Source organism: Pelophylax lessonae (genome assembly GCF_965119305.1).
Source record: "Pelophylax lessonae genome assembly, chromosome: 8".
Classification (NCBI taxonomy): domain Eukaryota; kingdom Metazoa; phylum Chordata; class Amphibia; order Anura; family Ranidae; genus Pelophylax; species Pelophylax lessonae.
In genome coordinates, this window is record NC_138775.1 from 182416438 (window position 1) to 182436617 (window position 20180).

At 40.3% G+C, this 20180-nt stretch overlaps 1 protein-coding gene across 1 annotated transcript in view; it reads left to right on the forward strand.

Annotated features, from left to right (window-relative positions):
- The window catches only part of SLC44A3 (solute carrier family 44 member 3), a 190502-nt gene that overhangs the window by 157164 nt on the left and 13158 nt on the right, over window positions 1-20180 (forward strand). Inside the window, exon 14 of the mRNA XM_082265861.1 lies at window positions 16598-16735. Coding sequence (XP_082121987.1) covers window positions 16598-16735 — 138 coding nt within the window. The remainder of the gene's footprint in view (window positions 1-16597; window positions 16736-20180) is intronic.

Below are 20180 nucleotides of genomic sequence, written 5' to 3' on the forward strand. Positions count from 1 at the left end.
AAACCACACATGTGAGGTATCGCCGCGATCGTTAGAGCAAGGGGAATAATTTGAGCCCTAGACCTCCTCTGTAACTCAAAGATGGCAACCTGTAGAAATTTTTAAATTGTCGCCTATGGGGATTTTTAAGTACCAAAGTTTGTCGCCATTCCGTGAGCGTGCGCAATTTTGAAACATGACATGTTGGGTATCTATTTACTCGGCGTAACATTATCTTTCACATTATGGAAAAAAATTGGGCTAACTTTACTGGTTTCTTATTTTTTAATTAAAAAAAGTGCATTTTTTCCAAAAAAATTGCGTTTGGAAGACCGCTGCGCAAATACGGTGTGATAAAAAATATTGCAATAATCTCCATTTTAATCTCTAGGGTCTCTGCTAAAAAAAAATATATAATGTTTGGGGGTTCTAAGCAGTTTTCTAGCAAAACAACTGATTTTAGCTTGTAAACACCAAATGTCAAAAATAGGCCTAGGCAAGTGGCTAGGATGCATGATGATGCTCCTTGGATGTTGGGCCCCTCTATATGGCTAGGCTGTGAAAAAGTCTCACACATGTGGTATTGCCATACTCAGGAGGAGTGGCAGAATGTATTTTGGGGTGTCATTTTTGCTGTGTACATGCTATGTGTTAGGAATATCCTATAAATTGACAAATTTGTGTAAAAAAAAATTTTTTATTTTTTTCCCACATTTTCCAAAAACTTGTGGAAAAAAAATGACATGTTCAAAGGACCCATAATGCCTCATAGAATATACGTTGGAGTGTTTGCTTTCCAAAATGGGGTCATTTTGTGGACTTTTCCATTGTATTGGTGCTCTAGGGCCTTGAAAAGTGTGATAGGTAGTAAGAAGGTTTTATGTGTATTTATGCTCCTAAAATGCCTTATGGTGCTACTTGGACTTGGAGTCTCTTTTTGTGGCCAGGTTGTGTAAAAGTCTCACACGTGGTATCACCATACTCAGAAGGAGTAGCAGAATGAATTTTGGGGTGTCATTTTTGCTGTGTACATGCTATGTGTTAGAAATGGCTTATAAATTGACAACGTTTTGGAAAAAAAAAACATTTTTTTCTTAATTTTCCCAAGAATTGTGGGAAAAAATTATAACTTCAAAAAACTCACCATGCCTCTTACTAAATACCTTGGACTGTCTACTTTACAAAAAGGGGTCATTTGGGGGGTATTTGTACTGTCCTGACATTTCAGGGCCTCAAGAAAGGAGATGGGCCATCAGTACATCTGGTGTGATCAATTTTTAGTAATTGGTACCATAGCTTCTAGACTCAATAACTTTCACACAGACTAAATAATATACACTAATTTGGGTTAATTTTACCAGAGATATGTAGCAGTATACATTTTGGCCCAAATGTATGAAGAAAAATTAATTTTTTGCAAAATTGCATAATAGAAACTAAAAAAAGTGGGTTTTTTTTTTCAAAATTTTTGCTCTTTTTTTGCTTATATCACAAAGAAAAAAAAACCCAGTTGTGATCAAATACCACCAAAAGAAAGCTCTATTTGTGTGAAAAAAATGATGCAGTTGTCATTCAAAATGTGAGAGTGCTGAAAGCTGAAAATTGGTCTGGGAAGGAAGGGGGTCTGACTGCTCTGCATGGAAGTGGTTAACAAGGTAATACAATGGAAAAATAGATTGTGACCTTTTGGCACTTGGTTCTGAATTTGGTTCTTTCCAGACTTGAGTGTACTGTGCTAGCTACAGAGTGCTTTCCAGGTCCAGAGCCATGGCACAGCCCTAGGTGTGACCTCATTTCTGAAGACTTACTTCTTGGTGGACTGAACATCAAGAGCTTCATGTTACTAGGGTAATTCGGCACTAATTACCACTCCTGCTTCCAGTCCATTCATTGCAAAATGGGTTAATGGTGAGGGACTGAGCGCCAATGTCATCCACTTGGTGGAGTGTCACACGTGCTCTGCACCTTTTTTTTTTTTTACATGATAGTCATATTAGACTAAGTGCCTTCCATTGCTGCTCCAGATTGCAAGTGAAATGTGGATCTATCCTCTGCTGTCCACCTATTGTGACGTGGCCACCTTTGGCCACCCTATCCCCCTAGGGCTACCAGTCTGTTTGTGACTATTGAAGACATAGTTTTGTACCTGGAGCTACACTGCCACCTACCTTGTAGTGCAACATATCAGATCACAGATGCATGGGGCAACAGTCTGTCTGCCTGCGTGCCTCCAGTTCTCAGCTCATTAACAGGAGGTTGGGATCACAGAAGTACATACCACTGCAAACAGGCTTAAATATTAGTCCTTCACAATGTATGGAGTCTAGTGCTCATTTTCAGTCACTGGTAAATAAAAAGTTATAAAACCTAAGTACAACAAGAGACATACCCACAGGAAAAAAAATCACCAGATATGTATGCCAGGTGTAATGTGCCACGGCTCAAGTGCTAACTGCTAATATAGGTCCATAGGGTCCAGACTAGAGGAACTCCATTCAGTCAAGTTACAGTACCTAAATAAAAATGACTAACTTGTTTTTAAAAAAGTGTCAAAACTCGAATTATAACAAGCTTTTTTTTTAAAGTTTTTTTTTTATTTATGTAACCTAGCTGGATTGAGGTCCTCTAGTCTGCACCCTACTATACTAGTTTAAAAAAAAGTTCACTATTCTCACTTCTTGTTGAAGCTATGAATGTAATAACTTTAGTCCAGTCTTTGTCAGGCAAACGCAAAATAAAGAATCTCTTACCTGACTAAATAGAGTACGCTAAACCTATGTCCACGAATATGTTTATATAGACCTATGGACCTATTCATATAAGAGAAAATATAGCAGAACTTTCTGGAATTTGTTGAAAGAAGCCATGATATATTTACTTTATTGGAGGTTGGGTTAGGGGCAGGGCAAAATGGAAATTCATGATGGGGACGTGATTGCCAAATATCCTTAGTAATTAGTATTTATTAGTTGTGGAAATATTGTGACTACAAATTGTCCTACAATACTCAAGAATACTGAGAACTTGCATGTATGTATGCATGTATGGTTACAGCAGACAATCCTCAGTCATCAGAACATGGACTGGACTGGTTAAAATATTGTATTTTTATCACTAAAAACCTCAGCTTGGTTGCTACAGACTGTATGCATTTCTCTTTTTTCATGCAGTGTGGATTAGCATGAATACACAGCGACTAGCATTTTCAGAATGAGGTCCCCAATAGCATCTTACATATTTCTCCTAGCACAGATTCAGACTTTCTAAGACAGGATGCATAATGATTATCAGTGGGGTTGGCAACAGGGTTTGCAGGGAGAGTACCTGAAACTGGATCCTAAATGAAGAACTTATACTATAAGCTCCTTCTGTGTTGCAAGCCTCCAATGGCTTGGCTTTCCTCAACATTATCAAGAGGTCCTTCCCAGGATCTCCCCTCCTTTCACCAGATATTTTACTTCTCTATACAAGTACCTCTGTATTACTGTTACCACGGCCAGTCAGCAAGAGGGAGCAGATAGACCACTCCGCAATGACGAGGTGTCACCACAATAACGGCTTTCTTATTAAACAAAATCCGTACATTTCTCACAAATTTTGAAGTGTTTATTATATGTACTGAACAAGATTAGAACTATTATCATTTCTGTATTTTCCAGTCCTTTATTTCTATGTGACTCACACAGAAAGTTCATAGCTCTAGCCCTTTGATGCTTATAGAGATTATCAGAAGGGGCTGCATAGTTACACAAGTTCCCATAGTTTTTTCCCATCTAGGAGAACAGTTGGGCTATTGTAACATATGGGCTTCTATACTACACTTGTTCTCTTACCTAATTTATATAATAATTGTAATATATTTAGATTGCAGAGAGTAGTTATTATTGAAAGGATGAGAGATCTGTGCCATGCATTGATTAGTAAGCTCTATAAATATCTGAAGTGTATTAAATTTCCTTCAGCCTCTCTGTAACAGGAGATTCTGTGGTCTGGTTTCTATACTAGGAACGTGTTTCAGCATCCTCAAAGCAGGGTCTGTATTCCTGTTAATCGCCATACTCTGAGCATTCTGCCAATTGGAACAACTGGGACAGCCAGCTACGTGTTTTAGAGACAGAATATAATATAATTTGCAAAATTTTTCAATGGGTAAATATTTATATGAGTGCATTAAGAGCTCAAGAGGGATTTTCTCACCATCTGCCATATGTTTTATTGATGTCACTGGCAAATATTGACTAGTGTCAAGAGGATAAACTGTAATTTGATTAGAAGATAATAGCCTCCATAGTGCCAGATTTCAAGGACTTTACATATGTAACGGGTAAAGAACTTAACAAGTTAGTCACTTTGCAAAAAATCTATATAAAATAATCTGTACATTAGCACCTGAACAACAGAAACCACGTATGAATTGTAATTGTCTGTTGACCCCTTCTTGGTACACCTGCTCTTAAATCATATATACTCACTGGCCACTTTTATTAGGTACACCTTGCTAGTACCGGGTTGGACCCCCCCATTTTTCCTTTAGAACTGCCTAAATTGTTCATGGCATAGATTCAACAAGATGTTGGAAACATTCCTCAGAGTTTGGTCCATATTGACATGATAGCATCATACAGTTGCTGCAGATTTGTCAGCTGCACATCCATGATGCGAATCTATTGTTCCTCCACATCCCAAAGGTGCTGTATTGGATTGAGATATGGTAACAGTGGAGTACAGTGAACTCATTGTAATGTTCAAGAAACCAGTTTGAGTTAATTTGAGCTTTGTCTGATTTATTGCATAGGCACACACTACATGATTTAACATAATTTCTGCAGTCCTACACCAAGTCTGGCCACCAGGATGAACAAAAAATGAAATTCAAAGTTTTTTCAAGCACTGAAGTGACCTGGCAGAGGGTGGTTATGACAGGTATGAAGAACTGTAGTCCAGAATTGTTTAGGGACAAAGATCCATCTACTCTGAAAGTAAAGACCCTCCTTCAGTTCAAGATGTTGTTCCTGAGGAGGAGGATGATCCGTGACAGCCTCCTTCACTTGTGAAACGATGTCAGCCTGGAGCTGCTAAAAAATCTTAGCAGGTATAATAGTATCAGGTTCAGAAGGCACACAACTGTATTCTGAAATACATGTGAGAGGGCGTCTGGTTTGCCATTTGTCGATTTAGGACGGTATGCGATATGGAAATTGAATTGAGAAAAGAAAAGTGCCCATCTGGCCTTTTAAAAAATCCTAAACATCTACCTGTCCTTAATCACTGTAGGTGCTTGTGGTCCATAAAAAGAAGAATAGGATGTGAAACTCCCTCCAACAGGCCAATGCCACTCCTCAACGGATGATTTAATAGCCAGTAGCTACCTGTCACCCACATCGTAGCTTCCTTTCATTGTGATAATATGGCCTCACAGTATTCTCGAGTGCATCTACCTCCAAGACATAGAGTGATGCAGGATTGGGATGTTTTAAAATGGCCACTTAAGCCTACAACTTCCATACAAAAGACATGTGCTATTTTGCTTAGCTGTGTGATGGGAGAAATTACACCAAAAAGGTTTTTGTTGTGTTTTATGTAAAAATTGGTAAAGCCCACAAATCACTGAACTGCATTCCCTGGAAGTGGGCCATTTAAGTATAGCGTACACTTTCTTTGAATCCATAGCAATCCCATCAGAAGAAATAATAATCCTGAAAATTGGATGTTATGTTTCTCAAATTAATAAAAAGAAAAAAAAAACACCTGGGCTCAGTGCACAAAAATGTAACGGAACAGCAGCATACTAAAATATCTGAATACTAGATAATAAACCATGTTACTAAAAAAAGGTGCGCTATCACTTTAAGGTGCTATTAGGGACAAAACAATATCATCCAAGAATAATATAATACAAATCAGTGCATAAATTCAGCAAAGGAGAATAGTTGAGATTACACAATCTTCTAGGAGAGTTATCTAGATTGTGGGTGGCCAGGGTTTGGTGCGATATCCCCAGAAGTTAGGATTAGTAGGAGGGTGAGGGAGGTGAGGTGGGAGCAGGATTTATATGTATGGGCTATGGGGTGGAGAAGAGGGATAGAAAAATGAGAGCTTGAGAAGAGAGGGCATTATGCAAGAAGGAAGGTTAGAGAGAAGGTGAAGAGAGCGGAAATAAATATTTTTATAGTAGTATCCAACTGGTATTGAACCACTATTTATGAACCATAATCCTAAGATATTTACTCCAAGCTTTTAAAAGCATGTGAAAATAGCATTGCGAAAATATGTTAGATGTGGTCTGGAAGATTTGCATTTCCCTAAAAATGTACAAATGAGAACTTATTAAAAATTAATAATAAGCATTTTTCCCATGCAGTTGGTTTGACCTTTGCTAGACCAGTATTAAATCCCTAAAATGTGACATTAAAGACAGAATGTGGAATGTTCCCACTGAGTACAGTTTGTATATAAAATGGCCATATAACACATCTTAAAAAAACCACAATGTTTTCTGTGGAATAAACTCATGGTTTGTGAAGTCCTCATAACTCAAGCTTCCATCCATTTACAAAGATTCATGTGTGTTGTCATCACTGCCCTGATCAGGTCTGCCATAGAGATGTGGTCTTCTCAATTCCTTGCAACAATTTGTCTGGTAGCTTGGAATTTTCTATTTTTGGTTCATGAAGAAAGGTTCTATGCCTTCCATACACAAGTGTGCAGACAGCCCTAAGAAAATGTATTTTCTGCCCATGTGATTGGCTCATGGCTTTTTGCAGATGACTGCACAGACCCCAGGGGCAAATTACATGTATACTGTCATAGTAGTGTTAATTTATGGTGAATTTTTTTTAAGGCTCCAAGTTAATGCACACGTTCTTTTCTTTTTATATTCAGATAATCTTTGACAACTTATCCTCACATGCACAAATTGGCCTATATAGACCCAGCTCAAGTTGATGTATTAACCACTTTACCACCGGAGGATTTTGCTGTCTTACGTCCAGGCAACTTTTTGCGATTCGGCGCTGTGCGAATTTAACTGACAATTGCGCGGTCGTGCGATGCCGTACCCAAACAAAATGTACGTCCTTTTTTCCCACAAACAGAGCTTTCTTTTGGTGGTATTTGATCACCAGTGCGATTTTTACTTTTTGCGCTGTAAACAAAAAAGAGCGTTTATTTTGAAAAAATAACAATATTTTTACAATTTTTTTATATGAAATTCCCCCCAAAAAAAAATGTAAAAATCTAATTTTTTTTAAATTTTTGGCCAATTTGTTTTCTGCTACCTATGTTTGGTAAAAAAAAAATCATGATAAGCGTATTTTGATTGGTTTGCACAAAAGTTATTGCGTTTACTAACTAAGGGAAAGATGTATGTCATTTTTGGTGTTTTTTTTTTAACGCGTAATGGCGGCGATCTGCGATTTTCTTTTGCGGGACTGCGGCATTGCGGCGGACAGATCGGACCCTTGACTGACATTTTGGACACTTTTGGGGGTACCAGTGACATTACTGCAGTAATCAGTGCTATATATATGCACTGTTACTGTAAAAATGACACTGGCAGGGAAGGGGTTAAATTTATTGGAGAGTGAGGGGTTAATGTATGCCTGGTGCTTACTAACGTGTGGGGGGGGAGGTGACTGGGTGACACCAGGACAGATCGGATGTTCAGCTATGCTGAACACTGCGATCTGTCCCTGCCTGTCACTTAGGAGATCCGCCCGCTCTGTTTACACAAGCGGGCTGATCTCCTCACTCGATTCCCCGACGATCGGGGAAGAGCGGCTGCGATCGCCGCCGCTCCTCCCCTGGCCCAACTCCCGCTGTGACTGAAAACAGCGGGAGCGCGCCGCCTACAGGGGGAGGAGTCCAGCGACGTAAGTCTACGTCGCTGGACGATAACGAGCCACATTGCTGCAGTAGCAACAATGTGAGCGGTGGGAAAGTGGTTAAATGGAGGATGGTACAGACACCTAGAGGTGTATGCCTAAAACAAAATTTGCATATCAATTAGATATTTGAAAGTGCATGTACTTTCTTTCAAAGCAAATGGGAAAAATATTGTTATTAGGCCATTTCCCATGCTGGACAAATGTTTTTTCATTGATTTAAAATGGAAAATATCACATATGGCACTAGATGGCACTTAGAGATCAGTTAACTGAACAATATTGCATTCGATATTTGGACCACTTGACTCATTTGATCCAAATATCTCATGCGATAATGAAAAACGTAATTTACTATCATATTATGATAGGGGTGTCCAACCTTTTGACTTTCCTGGGCTACATTAGAAGAGGAATTGTCTTGGGCAACACATAAAATACACTAACAATAAGAATACCTGATGAGCAGAAAAAGTCAGGCAGATCACAAGTTAACGATGACTGATATAGGATATAGATAAGATACCTATCTGAGAAGTAAAACTTTTTTTTTTTTTGTAATATTTTTTATTCTAAAAGGAAAAGAGGGTAACCTAAAGCTAATGCTAGAATTATAAAAAATAATAGATAATGGGATCCGATTTCAACTATATTATATAAAGTCTGGGTGACAACAAATAAATTAATGCACAAGAATTTTTGTACGAATGTTTAATCCAAAATCGACTAGTGTATAGTCAGCTTTGGGTGGAAACACACATTTGTTTAACCACATGCCAACCAGGCCAATTTTGACACTTCTCTCCTACATGTAAAAATCAACCTTTTTTTTTTCTGCTAGAAAATTGTTTAAAACCCCCAAGTATTATATATGCACTGCTCAAAAAAATTATACCTTCAAAACGAGAATGGTTTTACAGGTGGAGGCCAACAGTTGGAGGCCACTGACCTTTTTTTCCCTACTTATGTTTTCTGACTGTTTTTACTAGTTTTGCATTTGGCTAGGGTCAGTGTCACTACTGGTAGCATGAAGCGATACCAGGCAGTCCAACTCCTCCAGGATGGCACATCAATATGTGTCATTGCCAGAAGGTTTGCTGTGTCTTAAGAGCAGGGAGTAGATTCCATGAGGCAGGCAGTTACTCTAAGAGAGCTGGAAAGGGCCGTAGAGGGTCCTTAACCCATCAGCAGGACTGGAATCTGCTCCTTTGTGCAAGGAGGAACAGGATGAGCATTGCCAGAGCCCTACAAAATGACCTCCAGCAGGCCACTGGTGTCAATGTCTCTGACCAAACAATCAGAAACAGACTTCAGGAGGGTGGCCTGAGGGCCTTACGTCCTCTAGTGGGCCCTGTACTCATTGCCCAGCACCGTAGAGCTCAATTAGCATTTGCCATTGAACACCAGAATTGGTAGGTCCGCCACTGGCGCCCTGTGTTTTTCACAGATGAGAGCAGGTTCTGGAGAAGCCGTGGAGAACCTTATGCTGCCTGTAACATCGTTCAGCATGTCCGGTTTGGTGGTGGGTCAGTGAGATGTGTTTAGCACTGGGTGGACAGCAGCTGCATACATTTTAGAACCATACAGTTTTACACATAGCGTGAGTATTTATATGTTTTCTATTAAACATTTTTTACCTTAATGCACTCCATCGATTTTTGTCCCCTCAACCCCCCCCCCCCCTTTCCCCCTTATACTTACCTGAGCCCTTATTTTATCCAGTGCTGTGCATGCCTGTAGTTCTTTTCTCCCCTCACTTCCGTGTCTCACTGGTTTGGCTGGGGCATCAAAATCTAGTGGCTCCCAAAGCTGTCAATCAAAGCTCGAATGTAATCTAATAGGGGTGCCAACACTATGGTGTCTAGCCCAATAATTATTAGTGACTAGGTTGCTACTCCTTTAACAGTGACAAAAACTATTATTACACTATATATCAAAAAGTGAAAAGAAGGGTGCTACCTATAAATTAAATGCAATATAGTAAAAATTAACAATAAATTGTACATCAATTAATACAAAATATCATATGTAAATCCGTATAATAAATCAGTCCAGAAAAAATAAATCTCCAAAAATAAGTGTCCAATCACCATGTTCCTAAATAATGAATATACAGTGAAAAGTGCTCCAATCTTCATAAAGATGCTTCACACAAAGTGCAAAAAAATCAATATGCACTAACCAGAACTATTCGGCCACCACGTGACCATCAAGCATGTATATATTTATTTAACCTTCTTAAGGATAATAGGCAATTCCTCCACTAGATATCCAAACTCCTCTTCCCCAATTTTGGCACTGTAAAAAGGCTCCAAAATGGACCACAAGAGGGACGTATAGAGTGTAATATTGTTTAATAAAAGCAACACATTAAAATCGCAGTTGTATCCACTCACATGTTTAAAGGAAAAACAGGCATTAGGCATGTGCAGCTTCCCCTGGCCAATAACTCCTATCCCATCCACTGACAATAGGATCCAGCATGCATTCCACTCAGGGGAAGTGATGTAAGGAATGGCTCCAGTCACTGCGTGTCACGCCTACGCTTCAATGCATTTTGCACATGCGCGTGTCATCAGGAAGTGAAAGTGGTTGTGCACTGGTGCGCAGTCATGTTGGAACAAAAAGGGACCATCCACAAACTGTTCCCACAAAGTTGGGAACATGATATTGTCCAAAATGTCTTGGTATGCTGACGCCTTAAGAGTTAATGAATTAGAGCTGAGAATGCGAGCCAGGCCTTCTTGTCCATACTAGTGCTTGACCGCACAAATGCGTTTCTGGAAGAATGGTCGAATATTCCCATAAACACAGTCCTAAACCTTGTGGACAGCCTTCCTAAAAGAGTTGAAGCTGTTATAGCTGCAAAGGGTGGGCCAACTCAATATTGAACCATAAGGACTAAAGCCCCGTACACACACACAGATCGTCATCATACAAATGTTCGTCTTTTCTCCCCGGGATGTCGGTGTCTGTTGAAAAGTGCAAAGACAGCACAAGGACAGCACAAGAATTTTGTCCGCAGACTTCAGCTGACTGCAGAAGTGATGTCATGTAATGGTTAACTTTCCCTGTGTTTTTTATTTTCTGAGCATGCCCAGTCTTGCAAATCTGCGGTCTGTCGGCTGATTTCTGTACTGACAGGCGAACAATCGTCCGTTCTGGTGTCTGCAGACAAAAATTTTCATGTTTGCAAGAAAGACTCTTGTCCGCGGATTGTGTGCAGACAGCTGTCGGAGGCACCATACTAACACGCGTACAATCGGCAGATCTTTCGTCCGCCGACGTTTGTATGACGACGATCTGTGCGTGTGTACGGGGCTTAAGACTAGGATGCCATTAAAGTTAATGTGTGTGTGTAAAGGCAGGTGTCCCAATACTTTTGGTACTATAGTGTATCATGTGACATAAAAAAATTGCAACTATCTTTTAATTCTACAAGTCCTCTGCTTTCAGCAAATATATAGTGTTCTGGGGATTTTAAGTAATTTTATAGCCAAAAGTGCTGATTTTTACATGTGTGCAAACAATGGAAAAATTGTTGTGGTTAAAGGGCCAGTGGGAGTCTGTGCCAAGTGGTTAATAATTGAACATTACTATATCTATAATAGTTACCTTTCGGGGCTTGTTCACACTAGAACGTGGTGCCTAAAACCCACTTTCTGTGCGTGTTTCCTTAAACGCGTTCAAAACACACTGAGTGTGTGATCTGCTGCAGGTGTTAATGTATTCTTAATGGCACCCCAAATGCAGATTGCAAATGCCATGTATTTGCCTGCACCAGATAGCATGGTACTGCACTACCATGCCATCCAGTGGCAGCGGGTTTTTAAAAGTAGTGCATGCACTACTTTTGGTGCAATCTGAACACTCAAATGAATAGGTTGAAAATCGCACCACATTACACAGGAACATGGACTGTATTCCTGTGTCATTTATGTGTGAACCCACCCTTAGGCTAAACGTACTCCTAACCACTTGCCGACCATAGGACGTCCATTAATGTCCTCGGTTGCAATGGTTATTTAGTGATGATGCCTGCACCTGCAGTTATCATCCCAGTAGGAAAATTTTCAGCTGATCATTCCTTGTACTGCGGAAGTGATTAGAGTGTCTGAACACCCACTCGATCACTTCTGCAGGTGGCGGAAGGGGGTGCGACCGGCGGCGACGGCTGCACAGAGAGGAAGAGGAACTGACATTGTTCCCCCCCTCTCTGTGAACCCGGAAATTTGAATCAATTAGTATGCTGTCACTTCCGGTTCCGCCTCTGTTTACCTGCCCGTTACGGAAAGCTATGGCCAGGAAAGCAGCCCATCAGATTGATCTGTGTCTGATCAGCTGCATTGGAGGCAAAAGGAGATTTGGGTTCTATATATATATATATATATATATATATATATATATATATATATATATATATATATATATATATATATACAGTGGGTACGGAAAGTATTCAGACCCCCTTAAATTTTTCACTCTTTGTTATATTGCAGCCATTTGCTAAAATCATTTAAGTTCATTCTTCTTCCTCATGAATGTACACATAGCACCCCATACTGACAGAAAAACACAGAATTGTTGACATTGTTGCAGATTTATTAAAAAAGAAAAACTGAAATATCACATGGTCCTAAGTATTCAGACCCTTTGCTCAGTATTTAGTAGAAGCCCCCTTTTGATCTAATACAGCCAGGAGTCTTTTTGGGAAAGATGCAACAAGTCTTTCACACCTGGATTTGGGGATCCTCTGCCATTCCTCCTTGCAGATCCTCTCCAGTTCTGTCAGGTTGGATGGTAAACGTTGGTGGACAGCCATTTTTAGGTCTCTCCAGAGATGCTCAATTGGGTTTAAGTCAGGGCTCTGGCTGGGCCATTCAAGAACAGTCACAGAGTTGTTGTGAAGCCACTCCTTCGTTATTTTAGCTGTGTGCTTAGGGTCATTGTCTTGTTGGAAGGTAAACCTTTGGCCCAGTCTGAGGTCCAGAGCACTCTGGAGAAGGTTTTTGTCCAGGATATCCCTGTACTTGGCCGCATTCATCTTTCCCTCGATTGCAACCAGTCGTCCTGTCCCTGCAGCTGAAAAACACCCCTACAGCATGATGCTGCCACCACCATGCTTCACTGTTGGGACTGTATTGGACAGGTGATGAGCAGTGCCTGGTTTTCTCCACACATACCGCTTAGAATTAAGGCCAAAAAGTTCTATTTTGGTCTCATCAGACCAGAGAATCTTATTTCTCACCATCTTGGAGTCCTTCAGGTGTTTTTTTAGCAAACTCCATGCGGGCTTTCATGTGTCTTACACTGAGGAGAGGCTTCCGTCGGGCCACTCTGCCATAAAGCCCCAACTGGTGGAGGGCTGCAGTGATGGTTGACTTTCTACAACTTTCTCCCATCTCCTGACTGCATCTCTGGAGCTCAGCCACAGTGATCTTTGGGTTCTTCTTTACCTCTCTCACCAAGGCTCTTCTCCCCCGATAGCTCAGTTTGGCCGGACGGCCAGCTCTAGGAAGGGTTCTGGTCATCCCAAACGTCTTCCATTTGAGGATTATGGAGGCCACTGTGCTCTTAGGAACCTTAAGTGCAGCAGAAATCTTTGTAACCTTGGCCAGATCTGTGCCTTGCCACAATTCTGTCTCTGAGCTCTTCAGGCAGTTCCTTTGACCTCATGATTCTCATTTGCTCTGACATGCATTGTGATCTGGAAGGTCTTATATAGACAGGTGTGTGGCTTTCCTAATCAAGTCCAATCAGTATAATCAAACACAGCTGGACTCAAATGAAGGTGTAGAACCATCTCAAGGATGATCAGAAGAAATGGAAAGCACCTGAGTTAAATATATGAGTGTCACAGCAAAGGGTCTGAATACTTAGGACCATGTGATATTTCAGTTTTTCTTTTTTAATAAATCTGCAACAATGTCAACAATTCTGTGTTTTTCTGTCAGTATGGGGTGCTATGTGTACATTCATGAGGAAGAAGAATGAACTTAAATGATTTTAGCAAATGGCTGCAATATAACAAAGAGTGAAAAACTTAAGGGGGTCTGAATACTTTCCGTACCCACTGTATATATATATATATATATATATATATATATATATATATATATATATATATATATATATATATATATATATATATATAATATATTGGACTCCAGATCTCTCCATAAAGAGGACCTATCACAGCCCATGCTGTCACAAGGAATGTTGTTCATTCCTTGTGATAGCAACATAGTAGTTAAGGTTGAAAAAAGACAATAGTCCATCCAGTTCAACCTGTGTAGGTGTGTGTGGACGTATTCATTTCCCATACCCCCGAATGTTTTTATCCTTGAGATGTACGTCCAAGAGTCTTTTAAAAGTAGCCATGCTCCCCGCAGTAACTATCATTTGTGGTAGAGAAATGCTCTGCTAAAAAAATACACTGTTAAAAAAAAAAATAAAGGAATACTTTGAAAACACATCAGATCTCAATGGGGAAAAATATCATGCTGGATATCTATACTGATATGGACTGGGTAATGTGTTAGGAATGAAAGGATGCCACATTGTTTGATGGAAATTTACATTATCAACCTACAGAGGGCTGAATTCAAAGACACCCCGAAAATCAAAGTAAAAAAATGATGCAGCAGGCTAGTCCATTTTGCTGAAATTTCATTGCAGGAACTCAAACATAGTAGTTTGCATGGCCCCCACATGGTTGTATGCATGCCTGACAACATCGGGGCATGCTCGTAATTAAATGACAGGTGGTGTCCTAGGGTATTTCCTCCCAGATCTGGACCAGGGGATTTCTGAGCTCCTGAACAGACTGAGGTGCAACTTGGCGGCATTGGATGGCCTGAAGCATAATGTCCCAGAGGTGTGTTCTATTGGCTTTAGGTCAGACGAGCATGGGGGCCATTCAATGGTATCAATTCCATCATCCTCAAGGAACTGGCTGCATACTCTCACCACATGAGGCCGGGCATTGTTGTGCACCAGGAGGAACCCAAGACCCACTGCACCGGTGTAGGGTCTGACAATGGGTCCAAGGATTTCTTCCTGAAACCTAATGGCAGTCAGGATGCCATTGTCTAGTATGTAGAGGTCTGTGTGTTCCTCCAAGGATATACCTCCCCAGACCATCACTGACCCACCACCAAACCAGTCATGCTGAACGATGTTACAGGCAGCATAACGTTCTCCATGGCTTCTCCAGACCCTTTCAAGTCTTTCACATGTGCTCAGGGTGAACCTGCTCTCATCTGTGAAAAGCATAGGGTGCCAGTGGTAGACATGCCAATTCTGGTGTTCAATGGCAAATGCCAATCGAGTTCCATGGTGCGGGGCAGTGAGCACAGGGCCCACTAGAGGATGTTGGGCCCTCAGGCCACCCTCATAAAGTCTGTTTCTGAATGGTCAGAGACATTCACACCAGTGGCCTGCTGGAGTCATATTATAGGGCTCTGGCAATGCTCATCCTGTACCTCCTTGCACAAGGGTGCAGATACCAGTCCTGTTGATGGCTTAAGGACCTTCTACGGCCCTTTCCAGCTATCCTAGTGTAACTGCCTGTCTCATGGAAACTCCTCCATGCTCTTAAGACAGTGGCGGGAGACATAGCAAACCTTCTGGCAATGGCAAGTATTGATGTATCATCCTGGAGGAGTTGCACTGCCTGTGCAACCTCTATGGTCCAGGTATTTCTTTATGCTACTAGTAGTGGCACTGACCCTAGCCAAATGCAAAACTAGTGAAAAATCAGAAAAGATGAGTTGGGAAAAAAAACGTCAGTCGCCTCCACCTGTAAAAACCATCCTGTTTTGGAGGTCATCTCATTGTTGCCCTGTTGTTATTTTCATTACCACCAAAGCAGTTGAATCTGATTACCAAACCCCTCCGCTACTTAAATGAACAAATAAATATCCCAAGAATTTAATTGACTTCATGCTATACTCTGATTACAAACTGTGCCTTTCATTTTTTTTGAGCAGTGTATATATAATATTTAGGGGTTCTGAACAATTTTCTAGCAAAAAAAGGTTGATTTTTACTAGTAGGAGAGAAGTGTCAGAATTGGCCTGGTTGGCAAGTGCTTAAACAAATGTGTGTTTCCACCTAAGCTGGCTATACACTAGGAGATTTTCTTTTTTTTCTTCCAAATACACTAGGAGATTTTCTATTAAACATTCATACAAAAATTTGTTGTGCATTCTATGACCAGACAAATGTTGTTCAAAAGCACTTCAAAATTTGGTTTGCTTTTAATATTTGATTTTGGAACGAATGTCATTTCCTAGTTACATACACTTTTAGAAATTAGTTAAAGAGACATTTTCCATCCTCTTCCTTTATTGTCATTGTGGTCAAAAATAATTGTTGTTTTGACCCCACTAGTGATTAGAAAATCAAATGAATGTTCTTTAAACAAACAATATTGAACACAATTCTACTGGTGTATAGCTGGCTTTATGCTGTCAGTGTGGTGTCTGTTCACATTGCTGCAAATAAGTAAAACTGCTTTGCTGATTGAATGTCGAGTTCTTTAAACTCTAAATATAATGTCAAGGGACGGCAGTGTAAACTTGATGAGGTTGGTGGTAGGATCTGAAAGGCATATAATTATGGCACACTGAGAACGCAGACAAGGGTTACGCAAACAAAACTCCTCTGTTTATGTTCACTGTTTGAGAAAATTTCACTTTCAACATATCCCTCTTCATCTCTTCAACTTCTAGAATGCGTACACAGCAACTGTAATTAATGGAACTCCATTCTGTACCTCTGCCAAGGAAGCCTACAGTCTTATGGCGAAAACCCCCCCCTGTGTCTCATCACTGAAATGCTCTGCGGTATTCATTGTTTTTCTCGGAAAGGTAAAACGTTTTCAACAATGCTTGGTATGGTGTCCAATGTCCATCATAGTGCGTGTCATATTATTTGGGAACGTGGACATACTCCCTCGGGCACTTATAGGTCTACAGCTTTTCTATTATAGACTATAAAATGAACTTCTTCTTTCCTGCAATATCTGTAATAGACAAACTACCCATGGCAGCAAAGGTATTGGTCACTAATGTGGGTTCATATAATAAGACAAAGTTATGTCTTAAGTGTGTATAAATAAAAAAAAAAAAATGTGCAGAACTATTTTCATTATTATGCAGATATTATATAGCGCCAACAGTTTTTTGTCCTGTTAAACTGCATGCAAATGACAGGAAAAACAAAAGTTATTAGGCTATTTCCTCTTTAGGTCAAATGTTATTCTTCATACAGAATACAGTGGATCAGGAAAATAATGCATTATGGGCGCTGGATGGAGCTGATGATTACAGTAATTAAAGTTAAATCACTTTAAAAAAAAGAAAGGAAAAAAAAATGTCATACTTACCAGCTCTGTGCAATGGTTTTACGCAGAGCAGTAGAAAATAAGTGTAGCGCTAAATACGTGTCAAATAACTAATGTCCATGTCCAAAAGGAAAGGCAAGTGCAGAGATAGTGTCCAAACGTTCATATCTTCTGTGAATGATATAGGGACCAGCACCCAATTGTAAATCCTCTTACCGGACTGTATTTACCCTCATTACAAAGGTCAGTATAAAGCAGGAACACCTATATACAGCTGGTATGATCTTAGGATTCCCCAACAGTCCCCTCGTGGTTCTTTACTATGTGCCAGATGTTGATGACCTCAGACCATAGAGAAAGAGACACTACTCATAGTGTAGTAAGCGCCAAAAATTTTTTAATAAAAGATAGTAGGCAACTTACATGTAGATTGTAAAAAGCAAACGTTTCACATCCAAACCACCGGTTTGATAACCAACAAGATGGCCACCGCATCCTCCACTGGTGTATACGTTACACGGCACTGGCTCCTCCCTACGTGTTTCGTCTGCTGACATCGTCAGGGGGTGCGTGACGTATACACCAGTGGAGGACGCGGCGGCCATCTTGTTGTCCTATATCACCACCCGGAGCTCAGGAATTTGCACATAACAGAATGCAGGCAGAGGGAAGGCCACATAGCTAAAAAGTTGAAGATTAAACTGACAATAAATTCAGCTTTTTATATTGTACCTACAGGTAAACCCATAAGACTGCTTACCTGTACAGTAAATATCTCCTAAACGTGCACAGTTTAGGAGATATTAACGTGTAGCAGCCGGTGACGTCACCGGTGCACTGCGTTGTCACTAGATGGCATGTCGTCCATTGGGAGATGTGTTGCAGGCATGACTCCCATGCACATGTGGGGGAATGACGTCATTGCAGCTTAGCCATTCAAACGGCCAGAGCCCCGGGTCCCAAACGGAAGACCAGGTGAAGATGGAATCCCTGTCAGCGGTGACAGCATGCAGATGGAGGAATCCATTTTTTGGTAAGTCTGTCATAATGTGCTAGAGCAGTGCATAGTAGCATATTATGATATGAGTCGGCAGGAGGGGGGCAGTCTCTTAGTCTCTTTTTTTTTTTTTTTTTATATATACACGGTTTACTTCAGCTTTATTCCAGAGGAGAGATATGATGTTTCTCCCTTACACTTTAACCACTCATTCATTGCAGGCTTATTCATTAAAGCAATGCTGAAACAATGATGATGTGTAAAGCAGCAAGGCATATTTCTGTTTACTGTGGTCCAGCCATTTATTAAATATAGTCTCCTAGGTTTAGTGGGTTATACTGAGACAGATTATGTTCACACCTGGCTGCAGTACTGATTTCTCCTGCTCAGCTTTTGTATTTGTTGGCAAAATAATTCTGAAAACCCCAGATAACCTTTGCTGCAGTCTGTTACAGATCTTTGTAATGGATGTTATGCATGCAGACTAGTTCAAATAAGACAGAAAATGGGGCTTGTGATCAGCTGTCTTCAAGGCTGGTTCACATACCCTCCATAATGCACTCCAGCACAAGTATTATGCATGGATTTTCCATTATCCCTCAGTTGCTCACACCAATGGTCTGCACTAAAACACATTTGGAAAATAAACCTGCCTGCTGTGCTGACCTTTTTTTTCCCTATTCAAGTCAGTTTGATGGAGCACTTTACAATTTATTTATGCTGACATACATTAAAACATGTGTGTTCCATTAACATAATGTTACAGTGGATATAAAAACTCTACACACCCCTGTTAAAATATCAGGTCTCTGTGATGTAAAAAAAATAAGACAAATAATTTTAGAACTTTTTCCACCTGTAATGTTACCTATAAATGGTAAGACTCAATTGAAAAACAAACTGAAATCTTTTGGAGGGGGGTAAAAATAGCTACGTTCAAAATTAAGAAATCACATTCAAACTCATGTTAAATAGGAGTCAGTACACACCTGCCATTGAGAGAGCTTCCAAAGCATCATTAGTCAGGAGACGGGAACAAAAGAATTGCCAAGGCATTAGATATACCAATGAACACAGTGAAGACAGTCATCATCAAGTAGAGAAAATATTGCACAACAGTGACATTACCAAGATCTGGACGTACCTCCAAAATTGATGAAAGACAAGAAGAAATCTGGTCAGGGAGGTTGCCAAGAGACCTACAGCAACATTAAAGAAGCTGCAGGAATATCTAGCAAGTACTGGCTGCGTGGTACATGTGACAACAATCTCCCATGTTCTTCATATGTCTGGGCTATGGGGTAGAGTGGCAAGACGGAAGCCTTTTCTTATGGAGAAAAACATCCAAGCCCGGCTAAATTTTCCAAAAACACATCTGAAGTCTCCCAAAAGCATGTGAGAAAATGTGTTATGGTTTAATGAAACCAAGGTTGAACTTTTTGGCCATAATTCCAAAAGGTATGTTTGGTGCAAAAACAACACCATACCCACAGTGAAGCATGGTGGTGGCAGTAGCATGCTTTGGGGCTGTTTTCTTCAGCTGGAACAGAAGGTAGAAGGAGTTATGAACAATTCCAAATATCAGTCAATATTTGCACAAAACCTTCAGGCTTCTGCTAGAAACCTGAACATGAAGAGGAACTTCATTTTTCAGCATGACAACGACCCAAAGCATTCATCCAAATCAACAAAGGAATGGCTTCACCAGAAGTTTAAAGTTTTGGAATGGCCCAGCCAGAGCCCAGACCTGAATATGATTGAAAATCTGTGGGGTGATGTGAAGAGGGCTGGGCAGGAGATGCCCTCGCAATCTGACAGATTTGGAATGTTTTTGCAAAGAGTGGGCAAATATTGCCAAGTCAGGATGTGCCATGCTGAAAGATTCATACCCAAAAAGACTGAGTGCTGTAATAAAATCAAAAGGGGATTCAACAAAGTATTAGTTTAAGGGTGTGCACACTTATGCAACCAT